The sequence below is a fragment of the Pelodiscus sinensis genome, chromosome 3, assembly GCF_049634645.1.
Source record: "Pelodiscus sinensis isolate JC-2024 chromosome 3, ASM4963464v1, whole genome shotgun sequence".
NCBI classification, from domain to species: Eukaryota; Metazoa; Chordata; order Testudines; family Trionychidae; genus Pelodiscus; species Pelodiscus sinensis.
The window spans coordinates 15,013,989-15,036,937 of NC_134713.1; the positions used below are offsets into that span (position 1 = coordinate 15,013,989).

The following is a 22,949-nucleotide window of genomic DNA, read 5'->3' on the forward strand; positions in this document are numbered from 1 at the left end:
TGCTCCTAATACACTTTAAATGCAGATCCTTAGCAGGGGTAGGTCCCGGACCTGTTGCAAGCGTGGACTGAGCCACGCTGCTGGCAGGCCTGCTAAAAAATGTACTGGCAGGAAAAGGGGCAGAGAATAAGAGGGGGAGAGGGAAATGTATGTAGTCTATAGCATTAACCTATAAACTTTTGCTTATCTGTTAATTGACGATACTATTACATCCCTAGCTTGGTCTGGTGCATTCTGGCTTTGGCCCAACAAACCATATAAGCATATGTTATACATTGTCCTTGGGACTAATCAAGTATTTAGGTGCTTTGCTGGAGTGGGGCTGGAGGACTCAGCACCTTGCAGGATCAAGCAATTTTAAAGAACCAATAGGATCTAGAGAACAACATGGTTTTATTAGAAAATATCAATATTTATTAATTTAATAAAATAAAATTAATGTTGGTTTTCAAATAGATACAGTTTGGGGTCAGTCAAATCTGACTGTGTCTTTTTCATTACAATGGAGAACACCGAGGCTGAGTGCTGGATTTACCCTTTAAAGACATTGTTGTCATCTTGTTCCCACTCAAGTCAGGGGCCAAACTCTCTTTGACTTCAGCTGGAGTGGAATCAGATCTTGTATCTATTATACCACTGAACTGAAATGTCTTTTATATCAATATTTAAGAAATACAAAGATGTTTACTTATTCTTTAGCCACTTAATGCAGCTGTCCCTATTTTTATTCCTTATTAAGCTTTAAGTTCATCTTTTTTCAAAGAAGTTGTTAGCAGCATGTGACCATTATCAAGAAAACCTTGTAAACATGCAATATTTATAAATAGGGTGACCGGATTTCCTTATGCTGAATACAGGACACCTGGTAAAATTTCTCATATTAAAGCAAGTTCAGTGGCAATCAATCAGAACTATTCAGTAAAAATGTTCAAATTTAACATCAAGTTGACTGAGCCCCTGCTAAAAAGAAATACTGCATAGTTGAATTCCCTTTATTTACATGCTTTATCTTTAAGGCTTTAGAGTTCGCACAGGGAGAGGTGACACACACAAACTCCCGTGCATCCTTTTAACACAGGAGGGGTGACCAACCGCTCCTCTCCCTTCCCCAGAGCCATTCACTCTCTAACCCTAGCTGAGCCCCTGGGATGTACTCAACTATCCTGGTATCTGGAGCCACGCCTTCTGGAGGCAACCTGTGGTGTATGTGTGTTGGGGGGGGGAGGTGGGGCCGGGAGAGAGAGGGAGAGAGGGCTATAAGGGGTTACATGCCATCCCGGATGTCTGCCACAGTTCATACCAGAACTGTACAGGAGGGAAAGGACAGGAGCTGCTTCCAGCCACAGGAGAAGATCTGGGGAGGAAGGGACAACCTGGCCCATGTGTTTGCAGAGCTCACTTCTTCCCTATTCCTCTTCCCAGTTCCCTGTGGCTGGAAGTGGTTTGTCCCTTGTTGCCCACACAATGCCAAAAGGCAGCTAACACCTCCAGCATGCTGCTGACATAGCCCAATCACCTTCTGTCCCACAGCTACAGCATGTGCAGGAAGGGGGTAAGCCCTAAAGCTGCATTGGGTATCAGGGTACTGGGAATCTGATTGCAGGACATCAGCAAACCTGGCAAGAGAGATGTCTCACCATGGGAGGGTGGCTAGAGGAATGGAGCGGCTCCCCCTCATTGGGGACAAGACTCAGGGTAGGGTGGCAGGGAAAAGGCTGCTAAGCCCCTGGCCCCTCTCCACTCCAGAGCTTAGCTAAAGGATGGAGAGTCTTTCCTGTGCCAGCACTGTGCAGGGCTTTCCTGGGGCACAAGCCCAGCCAGAAGCAGTGGAAAGGAAGGGTTGGTTCCCGTCTCAGTACTGGGAGCGGGATGTGCCCCTCCAGGGGAGATATATAGAAGAGAGGTGGGGCTCAGAGCAGCGAGCAAAGGGGCAAAGCAGAAAGAGGACAGTGAGAGGAGGTGCACGGAAAGGGTCAAGGGGTGCACGGCAGAGGTGGCACATAATGAGCTGCTGCCTGGTGCCTGCCCACACTCACCAGTTCAAGACATGAAGCCAATGCTGGCTGGAAACAGGATGGGAGGTGGGGCCCTGCTGGACAAGAGCCAGCATACTGTGGGGGCTGTGCGGATAGACCAGCAGGGGGAGCCGCTGGCCCTGTGCATGACACCTTGGCCTTGCTACCAATCTTGCACACCCATTGCCATTGTCAGTCACTTGACTTTCCCACTCACTGCTGGAGAGCGGGGGCCAGTGTTTTCTGCAAGGTGTGCACATGTGCTATCACTCAGGAGAGATTTAAATACTGCCCAGCTGATTAGCAGAGCGCTTACAGCTAGGCTGATTGTTTCTATGGGTGCGCATACTTGCACATTTCTGGGTGCACATAAAAATTATTCCGCACATGGATGGAAAAAATCCGCACATGGATGGAAAAGATTAGAAGGAACGTTGGCGGGGGCTGGTGAGCAGGTATTTGGACTGCAGCAGGACCTGCCAGTATAGATGGGGAAGGGGGTAAGAGAATATATGGGACAAGTGCCCATTTTTTAAACCAAGTGGGGATACCTCTGGGAGGGCCTAAATATGGGACTGTCCCTTTAAAAACAGAATGTCTGATCTCCCTATTTATAAATAGACTGTCATTGTGAAGTATAATGATTTTATATTACTACGGGCATGTTCTCAAAAGGTGCTGATAGCCTCTTGCAAGTTAAGTATCCTCAACTCTCATTAACTTCTATGGGGTCACTCGAATGATTGCGCTTTCTGGCATAGTCCCCTGAAAGGCGAGTCTTCAAAATGGGCACTCAGAGACCCAGGTTTAAAGGTTTCAGAAAGACCATAGAACAAATCTACACACTCAACAGGCACACATTTATTTTTCCTATTTCCCCCATCAGACAAGGCTGAAAACTCAACCTGGCATCAAGCTGGGTTTCTCCCTATTTGAATGTCAGCATTAGTAATAAAAGTGTTGCTGTCTTCGATACACCTGTGCAGGCTCACAAGCATTCTTTAAGGTTACATGAGTGAGACTGAGGCCATACACTGAAAGTAGTGGGACTCAACCCATCTTATTGATGTCAGAATTTGACCTGAGGACTCTTTAGCATTGCTGCTGATATAGGAGAAGAAAAAGAACACAAGCTGATTTTCCAGTTCCCAGTTGAGTTTTCAGAGCCTGCAATTCAGGGGAAATAAGCCTCCACCTTTTTCTGCAGGAAAAGAGTGAGTCTGATGTGAATCAGAGAGAAACATTAAGTGTGGAACTGCAGGATTCCACTTGTGCAGAGTCACTTTTCAGAGGAGAACTGCATTTAAGACTTTTTTTTTAAATGATTACTCTGTTAAATCAGCATTCAGTCGATGGCTCATCTCCATTCAGCAACTAAATTACAATCCTCCCCAGATTCTCTATAGAAAAAGATGATGCCTGATGACTTTTGTAGATGAATAAACGTCTTAAACAGTTAAATCAAAATGACACTCCTTGGTCAGTCAATTACCGGGTTTCTATAAATGGTGTCTAAGATTTCCTTTCCCTATAGACTGCATACCTTAACTCTGAGAGAGGCATATATTGTAACCTTAACCAGCAAGTGATAATGAGCAGGCAGGAGGAAAAAAGGACAGAAAAGAAGTCTATCATAGCTAGAGCTAGCAATCATTAGATTTACAGAAGAAAAATAACATGCTATCAGGCCAACATACTTTTATGAATAATTGATAAGACAGTCAAGTACAATTATATCATAGAAATGTAAAATATATGCACAATTAGAAAAACAGTTTTGTGCAAAAGGACATAATACATTGAAAAGGAGATACAGCCAATATGCCATCCTGAAATAAAATACAGTCACTATTGTGTTAGTTGGCAAAATTTAAATACAGAATTTGAAAGCAAGCAAAATGTTCTTTAATTCCATTTTTTAGCACAGTCCAGGCTCAGTCTGCTTAGGAAAATACTGCAAGGCAAAATCAGCAGCTGCATTAATTTGCTGATGATTGAGAGAAAAATGAAAGTTATCCTGGTGGTGGGCTTTTTTTTTTGTGCCTCCCTGCTTGCTACTCTAACTTACTAATAATATGAAAGTACCAATTTATTCCTATCGAGTATATGAAGCATACAAATTGAAAAATCAATGTAATGTAAAAAAAAGATTATCATGCACTGTTTAGAATCAATCAGCTAGAAACAGAGGGGGGGAAATGCAAAGGCAGAGACATGAGGTTTAGAAATGTACATATTACATCTATTCTAAGCTAAAGCAGTGTTTGTTTAAGGAACTATCCTCATGGTCTAACATGCAGACTGAGTTATATTTTTATCTCTAACATTGTCTTTCCAATTTTTCCTATGACAATTTCTCAATTGACTTTTTGCTTTTAAAAAAGGCCCCAAATAATATATTTAGAAATATCAACCTCCCCTTTCCTCTAAGTGCCACATACGGCATATATAACAAAAATTTCAGGGCTGAAGGAGTTAATATAGTATAATACTTTGTTGGTATGAAGTTTCAGCATAATTCACAGGAAAGCTTATGGCTTACTGTAGCCTGAAGGATAAAGTTTTGTACTATGTAATGGAATCCCTTTAAATATTGATAGCAATAGTTCTATCATGTGATCTGGATCACTACTAATAGTTTTGTTTCAAACTTAGAATTCTTTACTGGTGAAACAACCTCTTCAGCCAAAATAGGCCATTACTGATCAGAAATAATTACATTGTACCAGTCAGATGTGTAACAAATGGATCTGAGTCTTAGTTTGAAAATACATTCAAAGGAGGTGGAAAGAATGGCTACTGGCTCTGTGACAGGAGATTCAATCTTCATAAACCTGCAAGAGAGGGGAAGAAAAAAGCGACACAAATGCGCCCTACAAAAGAACAGACCAGATCACAGCTGGAAGGAAGGCAAACCTTTTAATCAGGTCCTTGAAATACAAGCTGCAGGAAGCTAGAACATTTTGGTGGACTTCAAACTCTTTGCCTTCAACAATAATTTTCAGGTCTGTAAACTCTTTCGCTCTGCGTTGCTGGTTCAACTCCTTCAACATTTCTGCAGAACAGAGAAGACAGACAGTGCCAGGGTTCCCATTAAGAGTTTTTATTTATTTTTTTTCTTGTAAAGAAGTAGAGAAATAGGAAATACTTGATATTGTTTGTTGGTAAGACTGGCTCAACACTGACAGTCAAAGAAATAATAAACAAAATGGGGTATTAAAAAATAAGCAGGAACCAGTAGGTCTAAATAATTAAAAATAATCCTAAATTTTGGAAGGGTTAAAAACAAAAATTAAAAAAATTCAAGCACCACCAAATCAGACACACAGATAACATATTAGCACAGAAAAGTTAAAAATAATTTGTTATAACAGAATGTGAGAACTACATAATTTTTCTCCAAATGCAAATAACTTTGAATGTATTCGAATAATACTAAGTAAAAACATGACATTTTGATGTAATATGAATTGGATATGGATCAAAAGAATAAAACCACAAACTCTGCAAAAACAGCATATCCTAAACTCAAGCAAATGATGAATGTTTGAAACTTTTCAGTAAACAAAATAGAATAGTCTTAATTATAAGATTATGTTATACTATCTGGTATCACAGTTTAACCAAGATTATCAAAGCAGTTCATAAAATATCTTTCCAACGTAGTACGCTAAAAGATTAGCTTGACAGAATTCTTAAGACACACAAAGTAAATTGTTGGTTTAAAAAACAAAACAAAACAAAACAAAAAACTATTTCCAGGGTTTTTGTACACTTAGAGTATTTTCACCATCCCAGCATTTTTAATTTGTAGCTTTCAATAGTGTCATTTGCAGCAACAATTGACTTTCACACATCACAAGAGATTCTCAATGACAAAAATAACCTCTGAAAGTATTTCTGTCCTCCAGTAAGCACCTACCTTGCATGATGCCTCCTGTCACACAGCCTCTCGGTACTGAGAGAATGAAATAACAGCATGCCCCATGTCTTCATATGTGAATGTGAACTATTAAGCAACCTAGATGTTCTATACGCTTGTTGGATCATTTAGGTGAAAGCTTTTCACTAAGGTTGGAGACCAGAATGACTGACAGGACAAATAACATACAGTTTAAGTTGAGGCTATGTAGTAGGGTTGAAGACAGTGATCAAGAAGATAAAACTGACTTTCCTACTAACGTTACACACACACACACACACACGTGTACTCACACACACATATATTTGCAATAGGTCAATGTCCTCCTTTCCTTTATCACCATAACAACCTGTACAAATCCATTTTCAGATAGATCTTTACATCGAAAGGGTTCAATTCTGATTGACATGCAAGCCCCCTTTCCAGTGTAATTATATGCCCACTATATTGCAGAGTGATATAAAGGGGCCTAAGTGTAAAAGAGAATCAGGACCAAATAATCTTATGCTGTATTCATATTTCTCCTGCCTCCAAAAATGAAACTCATCAAGCAAGCGTCATTTTAGAGAAGTCTCAGTTATTCAACAACAACAAACAAGCATGCAGATTGCTCAACTGCTATATTAAAAAGCAAACTGAAATCCAACTAAACCCCGTCATCTATGGTGAACATTTTTCAGGACTAAGTAAATAAATGTCACCTTGCACATTTATATCTATTTAATGGAAACACAGTAGTGTCTGAAAGGCTAATTGCTACGCACTGAAATGGGTCAGCATCCTCTGGAGAGCAAGCTGATCATTAGAGAGGGCACTGAAATAACAGTAGGCTTGTGTCAGATCTATAATAGAGGAAAATATACCACTCTGTCCTGCGGGTGCTACACCATACACTATTTTTAACACGGTCTTTTGAACTAAAACATAATACTATTGCTCAAGCAATCGGGGATAAAAATGTTCTCTCTTATTTAGAAAATCTTAAAGTTTTTGCTTGTGGCAAAGATTTAACGATGGACTCTGGAACATGGGCCAAAGTTTGAGTTAGGCCTGAACCTCACAAGTCTTGTTCAGTCAAAACCCCCACTCAAAGCACCAATGGGTGTTTTGCCTGAACAGAGCCCAAGAGACTGCACAAGAATATCTTTAGGTGCTATTTTAAATTACACTTCTGGGGATTTTGTTATTTTTAATTTTGCTTTTCTCTTCATACATACACCTCATTTTTCTAGATCTTCTCAATCTTGGGCCATCTTTTCCTCTCTCATTTTAAGCAATTGCATTTTTCTCAGACCAATTTGAGGATAGAACAAGAAGCAATGGGCTTAAACTGCAGCAAGGGAGGTTTAAGTTGGACGTTAGGCAAAACTTTCTAACTCTCAAGGTAGTCAAACACTGGAATAAATTGCCCAGGGAGGTTGTGGAATCTCCATCTCTGGAGATATTTAAGAGTAGGTTAGATAAATGTCTATCAGGGATGGTAGACAGTATTTGGTCCTTCCATGAGGGCAGCGGACTGGTCTCAATGATCTCTCGAGGTCCCTTCCAGTCCTAGTATTCTATGATTCTATGAATTTCCTGTCCTTATAAGATGGCTACTTTTCTCCTTCAAACATGTTTTCTATTTCTATCTCCTCTCCTTTATATTTAATTCTTTGTTTTCTGTATCTCTTTTTCAAATTTCCACATCCAATTTCCTTTTCTCCCTTCTCTACACTTCTGTATTTCTTAATCCCCAAGGGTATGTCTACACTACCCCGCTAGTTTGAACTAGCGGGGTAATGTAGGCATACCGCACTTGCAAATGAAGCCCGGGATTTGAATTTCCCGGGCTTCATTTGCATAAGCAGGGAGCTGCCATTTTTAAAACCCCGCTGGTTCGAACCCCGTGCAGCGCGGCTACACGGGGCTCGAACTAGGTAGTTCGGACTAGGATTCCTATTCCGAACTACCGGTACACCTCGTTCCGTAGTTCCGTGTACCGGTAGTTCGGAAGCCTAGTCCGAACTACCTAGTTCGAGTCCCGTGTAGCCGCGCTGCACGGGGTTCGAACCAGCGGGGTTTTAAAAATGGCGGCTCCCCGCTTATGCAAATGAAGCCCGGGAAATTCAAATCCCAGGCTTCATTTGCAAGTGCGGTATGCCTACATTATCCCCCTAGTTCGAACTAGGAGGGTAGTGTAGACATACCCTTAGTCTAGTGATTTTCACACTCTGGGGGTACGTCTAGACTACATGCCTCTGTCGCCAGAGGCATGTAGATTAGGCTACCAGACATAGGAAAATGAAGCGGCGATTTAAATAATCGCCGCTTCATTTAAATTTACATGGCTGCCGCGCTGAGCCGGCAAACAGCTGATTAGCTGTTTGTCGGCTCAGCGCGATAGTCTGGACGTGCGGGTGTTGACATCAAAGGTATTTGTCGACCACCCAGGTATACCTCATCCCAGGAGGCATACCTGGGTGGACGACAAATACCTTTGATGTCGATACCCGCACGTCCAGACTATCGCGCTGAGCCGACAAACAGCTGATCAGCTGTTTGCGGCTCAGTGCGGCAGCCATGTAAATTTAAATGAAGCGGCGATTATTTAAATCGCTGCTTCATTTTCCTATGTCTGGTAGCCTAATCTACATGCCTCTGGCGACAGAGGCATGTAGTCTAGACATACCCTGGGTCACAGCTTGTAAGGTGACCCACTGGCTGGCCACAGGATGGTTTGTTTACCTGGGCTGGGCCACCACTTCCTGCAGCTCTCATTGGCTGGGATCGGTGTACTGTGACCACTGGGAGCGACAATGCCAATGGATACTCAGGTAAACAAAACACCTTGCGGCCAGCTAGTGGCTCACCTTTTCAAACTGTGACCCAAAGTTTGAAAATCCCTGCCCTAGTCAATCTCCCCTCCTCTCCCCGTAGCTGTATCTACCTATCAGAGAGATTCAAAATCTTCCACATATGAGATAATGGGAAAGGAGATGAATCCTTTTGAGTTTGGCACATCTTTTCCTTCAGTACAGTCAGAGAATAAAGCTTATTCCTGTAAAAAGGATCAGTATGAGGCATTCCAACACAATTTAATCCCCCGAGACAAGCTTTTATGACATTGAAAGATAAGGGGGCTGCAGTTAGAGCAACTATGCAGATCAACCTTGCCTCTTCTTCAGATTGGGCGCGCGTGGGGGGTGGGAAGAGAAAGAATACCATTCTGAACATGCTAGGATGGAAGGTGCATGAGAACTGGCAGGAGTGCCTATGGATAGATTAAAGACAACAGGGATGAGTGTCACTGGATCCATGACTATAGCCAAAAACTCCTTCACAATAGGATTCAGAACTAGAAGTTGAACTTCTCTAAACTGGGACTTCCTGGCCCAGCAACATGCATGGTCTGGCAGCTGGGAGTCCTGCCAGGCCAGCAGCAGCAGGGCTGACAGCCCTGCCGAAGCCCGGAGCCCTGCTGGGCCAGTGGAAGAGGGGCTTATGTGGGAGGCTGATGGCTGGGACCCATGCTGGGCAGGCGGCAGCAGGGTTGGTGGCTGGGACGGAAGCTTGGGAGTGGAGGGCCAGCAGCCAACAAGGGAAGACAGCAGCAACTTTGACCTCATCTGGTGCAGTAAACTTCCTGTCTCGGGACAGGTCAGGTCCCAATGGAGTTCTAACCTGTACTACCACCAAGGCTACTGAGGGGCTGTTTGTCATGTTTTTTTTTTAGTGTCTGAGTCCCTACACAATACATTGTGTAAAGCCTGATTACTTGGCTTTACATGGCACTCATTAATTACACCCAAATGTAGCTTTTAGGCACTCTGTGCCTACATTGTTTGCAAGCAGGATTTGCACGTGCACTGTACTGTACGCATTCGTTAAGGGATGCAAATCACAAAACACGGGTCTGCAGCAATGGTTCAGTTTGGCTTATAACAATATAAACCTGAAGAAACACCGAGAAAAAAGAAAGTCTTCTATTTTGCCACTGCAATTTTGAGGCTATAATTCCCCCACCCCCACTTCTGACCCTTTAAACTGTCCTGAACAGTCCTTTTTGTTATGTAGCTCAGTTTCTGAATCAAAGTGAATAGAGGCAGGAAGAAAAGAGAAGGAAGAAAGAAAGAAGTCAGGAAGCTCCATTGATTCATTGATCTTCCTTGTTGAGGCCCCCTTTGTATTACTAAATAACTTGCAGGCATTAGTATTGAATACAAGGTTATATCAGAACGTATCCTTATTGTCAGTATATTTGTAATGCTCATACTGTGCTAAGCCAGGCATTAATGATTTATGAGGTCTCAGGATCAGTTGCAAAACAAATTTTTTCACCAGGTAATAATGCCTGCCGATGAATTGTACACTGCAGTCCTGGCAGTGAAAAATGATCTGAGCTTTCCCTTGCTTCTCTCTTTTGCAGTTCCTATTTTCATCTTTTCCTCCTAAAGATGGGATTCCCTAAAAGAATCATAAAGCGGCCCAGCAGGATATTTATTATTATTCATTTATTCTTTTGGTTCCTTTGCTCTTAAAGAAGGAGTCTTACTTTCTCTCTGCCTTTCTTCCTTCCTTCCTTTCTAAAGTAAAGGGACGCACTTATACACACAGTGCAATTATAGCTAGTGTAATAGAGGAAAGGAAAGGGAATGTTTACACTGCAGTAGGGAGTTGCAACTGCAGCATGTGTATATAACAGCATACCCATGGTGTTGCAAGCAGCGGCTAAGGCTATCTGCCCAAATCTTCTTTGATAAGATAACGAGCCTTGTGGATAAGGGAGAAGTGGTGGATGTCATATACCTAGACTTTAGTAAGGCATTTGATACGGTCTCGCATGATATTCTTATTGATAAACTAGGCAAATATAACTTAGATAGGGCCACAATAAGGTGGGTGCATAATTGGCTGGATAACCGTAGTCAGAGAGTTGTTGTTAACGGTTCTAAATCCTGCTGGAAAGGGATAACAAGTGGAGTTCCTCAAGGGTCTGTTTTGGGACCCGTACTGTTCAATATCTTCATCAATGATGTAGATATTGGGATAGAGAGTACGCTTATTAAGTTTGCAGATGATACCAAACTGGGTGGGGTTGCGACTTCTTTGGAGGATAGGGACATAATTCAAAATGACCTTAGCAAGTTAGAGAAATGGTCAGAGGTAAATAGGATGAGGTTTAATAAAGAGAAATGCAAAGTGCTCCACTTAGGAAGGAACAATCAGTTCCATACATACAAGATGGGAAGCGACTGTCTAGGAAGGAGCATGGCGGAAAGGGATCTAGGGGTCATAGTGGACCACAAGTTGAATATGAGTCAACAGTGTGATGCTGCTGCAAAAAAAGCAAATATGATTCTAGGTTGTATCAACAGGTGTGTTGTAAGCAAAACTCGTGAAGTCATTCTGCCGCTCTACTCTGCACTAGTTAGGCCTCAGCTGGAGTACTGTGTCCAGTTCTGGGCGCCACATTTCAAGAAAGATGTGGAGAAATTGGAAAGGGTACAGAGAAGAGCGACAAGAATGATTAAAGGTCTAGAGAACATGACCTATGAAGCCAGGCTTCATGAACTGGGCTTGTTTAGTTTGGAAAAAAGAAGATTAAGGGGGGACATGATAGCTGTTTTCAAATATCTAAAAGGGTGTCACAAGGAGGAAGGAGAAAATTTGTTCCTCTTGGTTTCTGAGGACAGGACAAGGAGTAATGGGCTTAAAGTGCAGCAGGGGAGGTTTAGATTGGACATTAGGAAAAAATTCCTAACTGTCAGGGTGGTCAAATATTGGAATAAATTGCCAAGGGAGGTGGTGGAATTTCCCTCTCTGGAGATATTTAAGAACAGGTTGGATAGACATCTGTCAGGGATGGTGTAGACGGAGCTTGGTCCTGCCTTGAGGGCGGGGGGCTGGACTCGATGACCTCTTGAGGTCCCTTCCAGTCCTATTATTCTATGATTCTATGATTCTATGAAATACATAGCCAGGACTGTATTTGGTTGGCTAACCCATGCTGCCATGGTGGTGACACACTATTTTTAGTGAGCGAGCTGGATCAAAACTGGCTTGGGTATGTCTATACGTGCAGTTAGATCTCCCAATTACAGTTGAGACATACCCAAAGACCATAAAACTAGCATGGTGGGTCTGAGTGTTTTCTCTCCTCAGTGATTCCATAGCCGATATTTTCCATTCACAAGTCCAATGATTTGTTCCTATGTGCCCACTCCTTATGAGACCTAAGAAATTAAGCTGGGTCATTTCTGTCACTTACATTATTATTAATGCTAAAGATCCTGTAATCAGAACATGGCTTAAAACTGACGATGCAGGATAAAGAATAGACTCCAGCTTGATCTCCCATTGCCACTAGGCTAAGGGCAGTAAAAACAAAAAAAGGAATACATGAAATTTGGCCTAAATGGCCAAAGGTATTCAGGTAGGCTGGGTGAAAGCCAGAATTTGCATGCAGGACATCCTGGTTTCCATCTTCTCTTTGCGCAATCCATCTCAAGCAGATTTGACACTTTCTACTTTGGGGCTACCATTTTAATTGTTTTATCTGCCTTCACAAGGCATCATGTGTTACGGTACTTTATACCTGTTATAAAATGGCTGAGTTACAATTGATTGATATGTACTTTACTTATACCTACCTCATGGTGTAAGGAAAACCCTTCAGTCCTGCTCCTGTGGAAATGAGTGGAAGTTCTGCTACTGACTAAATTGGGAACAGAACAGGGGCTAATTCATTAAGAAATTGAGCTTTGAGCTCCTCATCAGAGTCGCCACATTTCTAATGGGACAAATGGGATGGAGGGGTTTGGGGTGTGGGAGGGGCTCAGGGTTGGGACATGGGGTTGGGGTGTGGGAGAGTGTGTCGACTAGGAGAGGGGGAACAGGGAGGCTCAGCATACTGCCTGCACCCTCAAGTACCATCCACACAGCTCCCATTGGTTGCGGTTTCCAGCCAACTGAAACAGTGGACCCACTATTTGGGGAGAGGGTAGCTCACAGAGACTCCCTGGCCCTTTACATGCTTAGGAGCCACAGGGATTTGTTGGCAGCTTCCCAAGAGCTGAGCAGATTCAGGGCTTGTAGGGAGCCTGCTTTAGCCCCACAGTGCCGCTGAGCAGACTTTCAATAGCCCAGGAAGTGGTGCTGACCGGAGCTGCAGGGTCTCTTTTTGAACAGCCATAGAAAACTAGATGGCAGGCCACCCTAGTTCATAGGTGTTGTGTGAGTGGAGAGTTATTTATCCAGCTGTAATTTCTATTGGATACCCCACTGGTTAATTGTAAGAAATCACCTCACTCAGTTATAAAAAAAATGTAGACGATTGTGGTTTGTACAGTTGGGCAAGCTTTTCTCTGTGTGACTGCTGTTAATACTCTGTATGCTGTTTTTGTTTTTTATTCCATCTGAACCGGTCAACACTTGACTGAGGCTGACATGTAGGCCTTTGATTACGCTATCAATTGCACAGATGGGTGCTTCTGGTTCAGAGCTTTCAAAACTACAAAAACGTTCAGTTATTGTCTTGCACTACATAAGGACATAAAAAAAAGGTCTAAAAGCTATCCTCTAGTCTTCTGTTGCAGGAAATTAGGATAAAGCTGAATCCATCCCAAATCACACAGAAATAAATATTTTAGCCATCCCATAAGCATCTATTGATATTCAGACCTAGATTTCTGTTTTAAACTAGGCAATTTTGAGTTTCTATGCTTGGATTTGTATGTTTCTGTTACTGGAGAATGTAGTGGTTTGACTGGAAACCAAATTATAACGCTACATGAAATAGCGGCATGTTGCATGCCATTGGAAACTTGCCAGAATCCTGGGGGCTATGTCAGATTTGTCTAATGTGGAACAAATTTCTCCTGGCCTCACAAGGAGTAACATCAGAAGGCTACAGATCTTGGCATATGATGTTCCATCTTCATCTGAGAATCTTGATGGTCCTTTGCATGTTGTAACCATTAGGCTCACTGCCTGTCCTTCCATTGATCACAGGTTGCACTGGAGAACAACACAGACCATGTTTTCTCTTCTTTTTCCCATTCTTCTTGCCACCTCCGATATAGAGTAAAACCACTTAGTTTCCCAAATTAATCAAGGTTTTTCTTAGAGAAACCGGGAATCCCCAGCACTCACAAATTCTCAGGCATCTATATAGTGTCTACTCTATTAATTTTACCCTATCAAGAATTTTACTTTGAAAATGTCTGAGTTAAGATAGCTGAACTTTGGCTTCTTATGTGGGCTCTGAGTATAAAACAAACTCCTTTTTTATGATATATTAAAGCATACATTATGGCAGCTCTGATTTCTCCAATAATGCATTTTAAATGGATATTCTGCAGTCACATACTTAGCTCTTTTTCATCTCTGGATGTAAAAAGAAAAGGTGCTAAAATAATACACTAGAATTATCTCCATGACATTGGACTGGAAAATGTCACCCGCACAATGTGTGAAGAGGTTTCTGTCCTCAGAGTACATCCTAATGTCAGCTAAGATGATGACACTGAACTGCAAATTGGTGGGGGAAATGATGCTCTAGCATTCCAGAGTTTTGAGTAACTTGAAGAAGATTAATTACGGACCCAGCCCAGCTCTTCTGCCTCTTTATGTAAATAGTAGTTCCACAAACCTCAGTGTCCATTACTCACTCAGCAAAGACAAGCAGGATTTGGCCATATATGAATAATGGAAACACTATTTAGTACCACAAGGCATCTCATCATCACTGATACACCTCATAAAAATGGAAAAAAATGAAACAAAACAAAACCAAACACAAACTAGAAGATGTAGTGCCTTTGAAGGGAATGATCTTCTGTTCAAAAATTTAAAAATGATCTAACACTCTTCAGTAGCTACATTATTGCTTTCTTTCTGAGGATACATATGTAAAGTTGTCCACAATACTAAACCGATAGAAAATCCAGTCAGTGAGTCCTTGAGTTTTGGTTCCCTGGTACCTCCTGCCTCTGCGGGGGCCTTACACCTGAATGATCACAAGAATGACAATGAACATGTTTCAGGTGCAGGCTAAGGGTCAGTTTTAATTGTACAAAGCACACAAATAATTACTTAGAATGCAGACTCATGCCAAGATCTCAGGAAAATGGAGGGAAACCGTCTCCTGGCCTCTTGCAAAGTCTCTTGTTTTGTTCCCCTCTCCTTCTACTGTCTTCTTGAAGGCAACACGGAGCAATGGACCCTTTCCGTACCCTGACTCCTAAGCAAAGAGCCATTATCTAAGGAGATATTTTTGTCTGTGGAATCTTCTCCACCTGTCAGGTTAGGAATAACCAATCCCCATGTCAGATCACCGTGGAATGTACAGAGTGATCGGCACAGTCATAGACAAGTGTGCAGTGTTAAAGTATCACCATGGAATAGAACAGGGCTGGGCAAGATGCAGCCTGGGAGCTGGAGCCGGCCCACCTAACACTTTGATCTGGCCCACGGACTGCATCTGGGCACTTAATTTCTGGGTGGTGGCTTAGGCAGCAGAATCTATTTAAATGGCTCATGGCTCCCAGTCATAGTGCTACCCCAGAAGGGGCCAGCGCCACGAGCCTTTTAAATAGCCACACAATAGCCCGGGTGCCTGCCAGGCAATGCAGTAGCAAGGGGCTGGGAACTGTGAGTCCTTTGCTTTGTTTTTACTTCAGCGCCATTGGCCCCAGACAACTCTGTGGGGAGGCTAGTCCTCAGCCCTGCCCCTTCCGCCCAACCCCACCCCTTCCTGGGATTGGAGGTGGCCCCTGACCAGTACCAAAATTCATTAAGTGCCCCTCGTATAAAAATTATTGTCCACCCCTGGAATAGAAAATGGCCTTCGCAGCTGCAAAGCCAGGGAAGCCTTGGTACTTCAGATTGATAAGTTTAGTTGTATGCCTGGGAATAATTAAAAAAGGGATAGAGAATAAGACAGAAAATATCTTATTGCCTCTGTATAAAACTATACTATGCCCACATATTGAATACTGCGTACAGATGTGGTCGCCTCATCTCAAAAAAGACACATTGGCAGTGGAAAAGGTTCAGAAAAGAGCAACAAAAATGATCAGGGGTTTGGAACAGGTCCCATGTGAAGAGAGATTAAAAAGACTGGGACTTTTCCACTTAGAAAAGAGGAAACTAGGGGGGATCCGATAGAGGTCTATAAAATCATCACTGGTGTGGAAAAAGTGAATAAGGAAAAGTTATTTACTTGTTCCCATAACATAATAACTAGGGGTCACCAAATGAAATTAATAGGTAGCAGGTTTAAAGCAAACAAAAGGAAGTTTTTCTTCACACAGTGCACAGTCAACTTGTGGAACTCCTTGCCAGAGGATGTTGTAAAGACTAAGACTTTAACAGAGTTAAAAAAAATAACTAGATAAATATACGGAGGTTAGGTCCATCAATGGCTATTAGCCAGGATGGGTAGGAATGGTGTCCCTGGGTTTGTCTAGACTACATTCCTCCGTTGACAGAGGCATGTAGATTAGCCAGATCGGCAGAGGGAAATGAAGCCACGATTAAAATAATCGCGGCTTCATTTAAATTTAAATGGCTGCCCCGCTCTGCCGATCAGCTGTTTGTCGGCAGATCGGGGCAGTCTGGACGCGCCACGCCGACAAAGAAGCCTTTCTTGATCGGCACAGGTATGCCTCGTGAAACCTCTTCAAACCTCTGCCGATCTGGCTAATCTACATGCCTCCGTCGACGGAGGCATGTAGTCTAGACACACCCCCAGTTTGTCAGGGGCTGGAAATGTATGACAGGAAAGGGATCATTTGAGGATTATCTGTTCTGTTCACTCCCTCTGGGGCATCTGGTATTGGCCACTGTCAGAAAAAAGGATCCTGGGCTAGATGGACCTTTGGTCTGACCCATTATGGCCATTCTTATGTTATTATATTCCTAGGCATATATGTAAAATAGAGATCTGAACGAGTAGTTGCCTAATCGACTAACCAATAAGCCTAGGCTTATTAGTTAATCTAGTTCAGTGTTTCTCAATCTTTTTCAATAAAGTACCCCCCCTTTTTTTAAATTGTAAGTACCCCCAGTACCTACAGTTTTCAGACACACAATATTTTTTTCTATCATTGCAACACATTTGTTTAAACAACTTAGGGTATGTCTACACTACAAAGTTAGTTCGAACTAACGGACGTTATTTCGAACTAACTTTCATAGGCGCTACACTAGCGCTCCGTTAGTTCGAATTTAATTTGAACTAACGGAGCGCTTAGTTCGAACTAGGAAAACCTCATTTTACGAGGATTAAGCCTAGTTCGAACTAGCTAGTTTGAATTAAGGGGTGTGTAGCCCCTTAATTCGAACTAGTGGGAGGCTAGCCCTCCCCAGGTTTCCCTGGCGGCCACTCTGGCCAACACCAGGGAAACTCTTCTGCCCCCGTCCCAGCCCCGGCCCCCTTAAAGGGGCACGGGCTGGCTACGGTGCCCGTGCCAGGTGCAAGCCTGCCAGCACCCAGCCAGCAGACCCTGCACCTGGCACGGATCGAGCCACCCATCCGATGCCCCCCAGCCCTCCTCCTCTTCCCGGGACCAGGCTGGCGGCTCCCAGGAGCTTGCCCGGGACGGCAAGAGGCAGACACCCGCCTGGGCTAGTGCGGACATCGTGGACCTTGTCCATGATCTCCGTACTAGGCACAGGAAAGTGGCCGGCTAGGGCAGGAGAGCTGCCAGCCTGGCCATCCAGGAGCAGGTGTGCAAGAGAATCAAGGGGGTCCAGTGAGACCCCCGACCCTGAGCCCTGAGCTTACAATGGCCATCCTGGGTCAGACCAAAGGTCCATCTAGCCCAGTAGCCTGTCTGCCAACAGCGGCCAACCCTAGGGACCCTGGAGGGGATGGACCGAAGACAGTGACCAAGCCATTTGTCTCGTACCATCCCTCTCCAGCCTTCCACAAACCTTGGGCAGGGACACCACTCCTACCCCATGGCTAATACCACTCCATGGACCCAGCCTCCATGACTTGATCTCACTTCCCTTTAAACTCTGTTCTAGTTCTAGCCTTCACAGCCTCCTGCAGCAAGGAGTTCCACAGGTTGACTCTTTGCTTTGTGAAGAACAACTTTCTGTTACTAGTTTGAAGCCTGCTACCCATTCCTTTCCTTTGGTGTCCTCCTTTATGGGAACTAATGAAGAACTTTTCTGTATGCACCCTCTCCACCCCACTCATGCTTTTAGAGACCTCTATCCTGTCCCCACTCCGTCTCCTCTTTTCTAAGCTGAAAAGTCCCAGTCTCTTTAGCCTCTCTTCATATGGGACCTGTTCCCATCCCCTGATCATTTTAGTTGCCCTCCCCTCTCCCACCCTCTCTCTTCCCCTCTCCCACCTCCTTTTCCCAGTCTCCCCCAGTTTTGTTCAATAAAGACAGATTCAATTTTTGAACACAATTGTCCTTTATTTTGTACATCAAGAAGAGGGGCTAGGGAAGGGTAAGTGGAAGGAGGTGAGGGAGGAATGGGGCACGAGCCCCCGATGGGGAGGACTGGGCTGGCTCTGCGGGCTTCTGGGGGTGGAAGCTCTCCTGCAGCCCCCCAATTGCCCCCTCTCCCCAGATGGCAGCCTGCGGTAAGTGCAGCCGGGCTGATGGCCGAGTGCTGTGATATGCCCAGTGTGGGTAGTCCGGGCACTCCAAGCCAGGACTGCTTTGCAAGCGGGGCACCCCTGAGAACTGTCTGTCCAGGGTGGGGGTCGGGACCCTTTAAGCACAGCCCTCGGCTAGTCTGAGAAAGCATCTCCACGCTCTAAGTTCTCCTCTGATGCCCTGCCGGCACTGCTTCCGGCCATCCTTAAGCCCGGTTCAGGGTCCACTTAATGTGGACATGCTAGTTCGAATTAGCAAAACGCTAATTCGAACTAGGTTTTTTAGTCTGGATCCGTTAGTTCGAATTAGCTTAGTTCAAATTAACTAATTCGAACTAAGTTAGTTCGAATTAACGTTGTAGTGTAGACATACCCTGCATCGTAGTGGGGTGAGTGATGAAATTTTTGGGTGTAAAAAGTACAAATATAATAAAGCACTGTAAAACTTAAAGCAAAAATTCATTTTTCTCCAAATTTCAGTTGTGTTGACGTACCGCCAAGACTTCTCTCGAGTACCCCTAAGGGTGCTCGTGTCATTGGTTGAGAAACACTGATCTAGTTGACTACTTGCATTTCCTCCTCCCTCCCCCTCGGCCTCCGTATAAGAGGCAACAATGGGGAGGAAGCAGGAGCTGGTGATATTGGGGAGCTGGCTTAAGAGCTGGTTCCCTCCAGCACCAGTTCTGCAGAGCCCTCTGTCGCCTACCCTGTGCTGCTGCCTCTATGAGGGAGGGAAGAAGGAGCAGGGGAGGCTGCCACTAAGCAGCCTCTGCCAATGGCAAGCCTAGACCCACTGCGGGCAGAGGCTGCTGCTGGAACACCCTCTGTCCTCAGACAGCCTGGGCCATCGTGGACAAAGGTTGCTTCATGGCAGCCTCCCCTGCTCCCTACCTCCAAGCAGCCTCTGTCCATGCTGTTGCCTTGTATCAGAGACATCAGTGTGCGGCGGCAGGCAGCCAGTCTATGAGGGAAGCTTTTTTTTAAACTGGCTCCCCTCGAGGACTGTTTCCCGCCTTGCACTCTGTGCTGCTGCCTCTGATAGAGAGGTGGTAGTGTGGGGATAGCAGGGCGCCCCCCGGGAATGGGGCCAGACCGCACTGGCTGCCCATCTTGCCCTAGGGGACTATAGAATAGTGAACTAACTGCTAGGAATTCAAGCAGTTACACGAACAGTCCCGTGTTTTACCCTTTTGCCCTACCAATTGATTGTTCATCTTCTTAGACAGTAAACTCTTTGGAATAGAAATTGTATCTTTCAGTGCAGTGTCTTGTACGTTTGGGATTCTGCCTCAGTCTTAAGACTACATTGAAACTAATACTTAGCTATGAAGCACTTAAGGTTGCTATACACATATGAGAGACAAAAGGGGCAACTGCTGTGGGGCCCAGCCATTCAAAAAAGCCCGAGGCTCCTGGCCCTTTAAACCACTTCCAGAGTCCTGCGTGGTAAACTCTGGGTGGTGTGAAGGGCTGGCGCAGCGCGCTCTGTGTGGTATTAAGGGCTGGCTACCCCCAGCCCTGCCTCCTCTGCCTGAGGCCATGCCCCTTCCTGGAGTGCGAAGGTGGCTCCCCCACCTTGCCCAGGGGCCCAGCAATTCTGTTGGCCCTTCTGCTCATAAATGCAAGAGCTACAGAGAGCTTGCCTGTACTGTATTCATGTCACTATCAGGACAGGAAAGAGACGTTAGTCAAGAAAAAGCTACAAAAAGCGCAACCCAAAGAATTTTTGGCCCCAAGAGTAGAGATTACGTCTCAGGACTGTATTTAAAAATAATCGGCGAGGCATTTTCGCTACACTGACCAGCCCTGTCCACAAACGAGCACATTACTGCATACCGTGGTGCGTTTTGAACAGTCATCTGAGAAGTTCAATTATAAAGCAAAAACGATCAGTCAGGTGTGTAATGATGACGGGTACATTAGTGACCTGCTTCACTTGAGGGGCTGCATGGGAAAACAAGATGAATTCCCATTGCTGAGATGCACGGCTATTTCTAAAGGCAATTCACGGAACAGATAGCCAGCTACGTGGCCTGTCAGGATATTGCATGGGGTCTCACATTATGTTAGCATCATTTGACAACCCTTCTTCAACCCCCAGCCAAACATACATGAACACCCAAAAGAGTGAAAAGAATGGGGCATGCTATACTGAATTGGTCTCTTCCGTTGGCAATGGTGTTAATGTCACTACTAATTTAGTTGTGAAGATAAGCTTCACATTAGGGATGTAACAAGACTACATACCGGTTTGTGTTTCTCTTGTGGGATTAACCAGAAGAGAGAGAGAATGAGAAATTGAAAGATATTATTGAAAACCAAAAGAAAACAAACACCCCACAAAAACACAAACAAAACAAAACCAAAATGAATATTTTTTTTTGCTCCAATGTGAAATTCCTCTTTAAACAGGGTTAAATTCCTTAATGTTCATTATTCCATTCAATACACAGTCTTTTAAAATTGGTCTCAGATGAACAGTGGTCACACCTTAAAAGCAAAAATAAAGGACTTCAGTAGAAATCGTGACCCCACTGAAGTCAATGGAAAAACTCCTATTAACTTCAATGGGAGCAAGCTTTCACCCTTAATCTTTTTCTTTTGTGTGGCTGTAGGAAGACTAAAATTTAAAAAGTAGATAGCGAATACGGCTGTTCTCACAAATTCACATGTGCCTAGACATATTTATATGGCATACAAACTACCTTAAGATGAATGCCAGCATCTTTTCTATTCCTATCTCGACTTTCTAGACCCTATAGAAACTCCCTGCAGTATCCATATCTAATGTAATACAAAAGTGCTTCAATTTGATGCCTGTGATTTTCACCCTGTGGTAGCACATTGCCACTTTTTTATAGCCACCTGTCTTGCTACTTTACAAAACCTCTTATGATTCGTGAAACATCCTACTTTCTGCAGGCTAAATGTTATTTAAAAGTGAATTCTATAACAGCTTTCAAGGTATCTTAAAGTGTTTTACATAGTAATGAGTTAGTTACTAGTCACTGCAATACTGCACAGGCAAATTCAGCTGCACACAGCTGAAGTTCATGTGTATAGGAATGGACAATATAATTTTTATTTTTAAATAGAAGAAGCTCAGTGGACAGAAAACCTGAAGTCAATTTTTTTCCCACAAAGTGCAAGAGAACTTCAGCTTCCACATAAGCAACCAAAAAGTTGGGCAACAGAGATCTGAAGTTTAAGATACCCTAACCAGCTGGGTACTATAAATCTTCAAGCGTATCTTTTGAAGAGGCTCACCACAGAAAATGAAATGTGAGCTTTACACAATTCCTTGGGTGTATTTACAATTTATGACCTCATTTGTGACGGGGCGGGCCGCCTCCACCCCGCGGACGCGGACCCACCCCGCACTGAACCCGCGGTCGCCCTAACACTCCTCGGGACGGCCAGAGGGGTAAGGGCAACGTGCAGCGCGTGCTCTGCCGCCACCGCCCAGATGAGGAGCGGCGCGAAAGGTCCTCTACCGGCAGGGAGCTGGGGGACGGGGGAAGAGGCGGAGCTAACGTGCGCGGCGACCGACGTCACCACGTCGGAACGCCGGCGCGGACATTTAAAATCTATCTGGGCCAGGAGTACGGGAGAAGGGGGTGGAGGACGCGGGAGTGGAGGAGGTAGAGGAAACAGACTAGGGAGGAGAGAAGACGGACCCACGCGGCTGGGACCGAGACTGGTAGGGGAGTCACGGGGGAGCCGGAGACGGAGGGTTTGAACAGGGAGAGGGGAATAGGAAGCAGCCCAGGGCAGGGCGAGGAGCTTGTGTGCTGGTGAGTTTCGGGCAAGCGCCCCACTGGCAGGACAGGACCCAGTGATCCTGTCCTTAGGGCCCTGGGCTGGGGTCCAGGAGAGAGGGTGGGCCCGGACCCCCCTATTCCCCATTGGCAAGAAAATCGAGGGTGCCACAGTGAACAAAGGGGAGCGGTGGAGAAACTGAGAGAAATGGAGGGTGGGCTAGCCACCTCCGTTACATCATTCCACACTATTTAATAGATATTTATATTGCTAACATACTAAAAGTAAACTACTAAACATAGGAAATGCAGCACACACAATACTGCAATGCAGTGCCAGTACTGGGCAGATGTCCATGTTCTGATGAGACAACTCATGATCTCTTAGTCCACAGTCAAGTACTAAAAGCTGCATACCAGAATGTATTTGTAGTGCAAATCTACAACAATTAAACAGTTACTCCAAATGTAGGTCCTGATCTGTGAAACACCTAGGCCTAGTCTATTAACAAAAGTTATATTGATTTAACTAAATTGATACAGTAGATTTAGTGAAGCTTCTACTGCTTCTTTGTGTGAACAATCATAAATTAGTTTAGGAGTTCCTTATACTGATTTAGTTTAACTTGATTTCTTGCTCCCATTTGATGACA

General features: G+C 44.2%; 1 protein-coding gene across 5 annotated transcripts in view; it reads right to left on the reverse strand.

Annotated features, from left to right (window-relative positions):
• The window catches only part of KLHL29 (kelch like family member 29), a 598,373-nt gene that overhangs the window by 98,137 nt on the left and 477,287 nt on the right, over positions 1 to 22,949 (reverse strand). For all 5 annotated transcript variants that reach the window (XM_075923421.1, XM_075923423.1, XM_075923422.1 and 2 more), the window contains one exon: positions 4,932 to 5,070. In XM_075923421.1, coding sequence (XP_075779536.1) covers positions 4,932 to 5,070 — 139 coding nt within the window. The remainder of the gene's footprint in view (positions 1 to 4,931; positions 5,071 to 22,949) is intronic.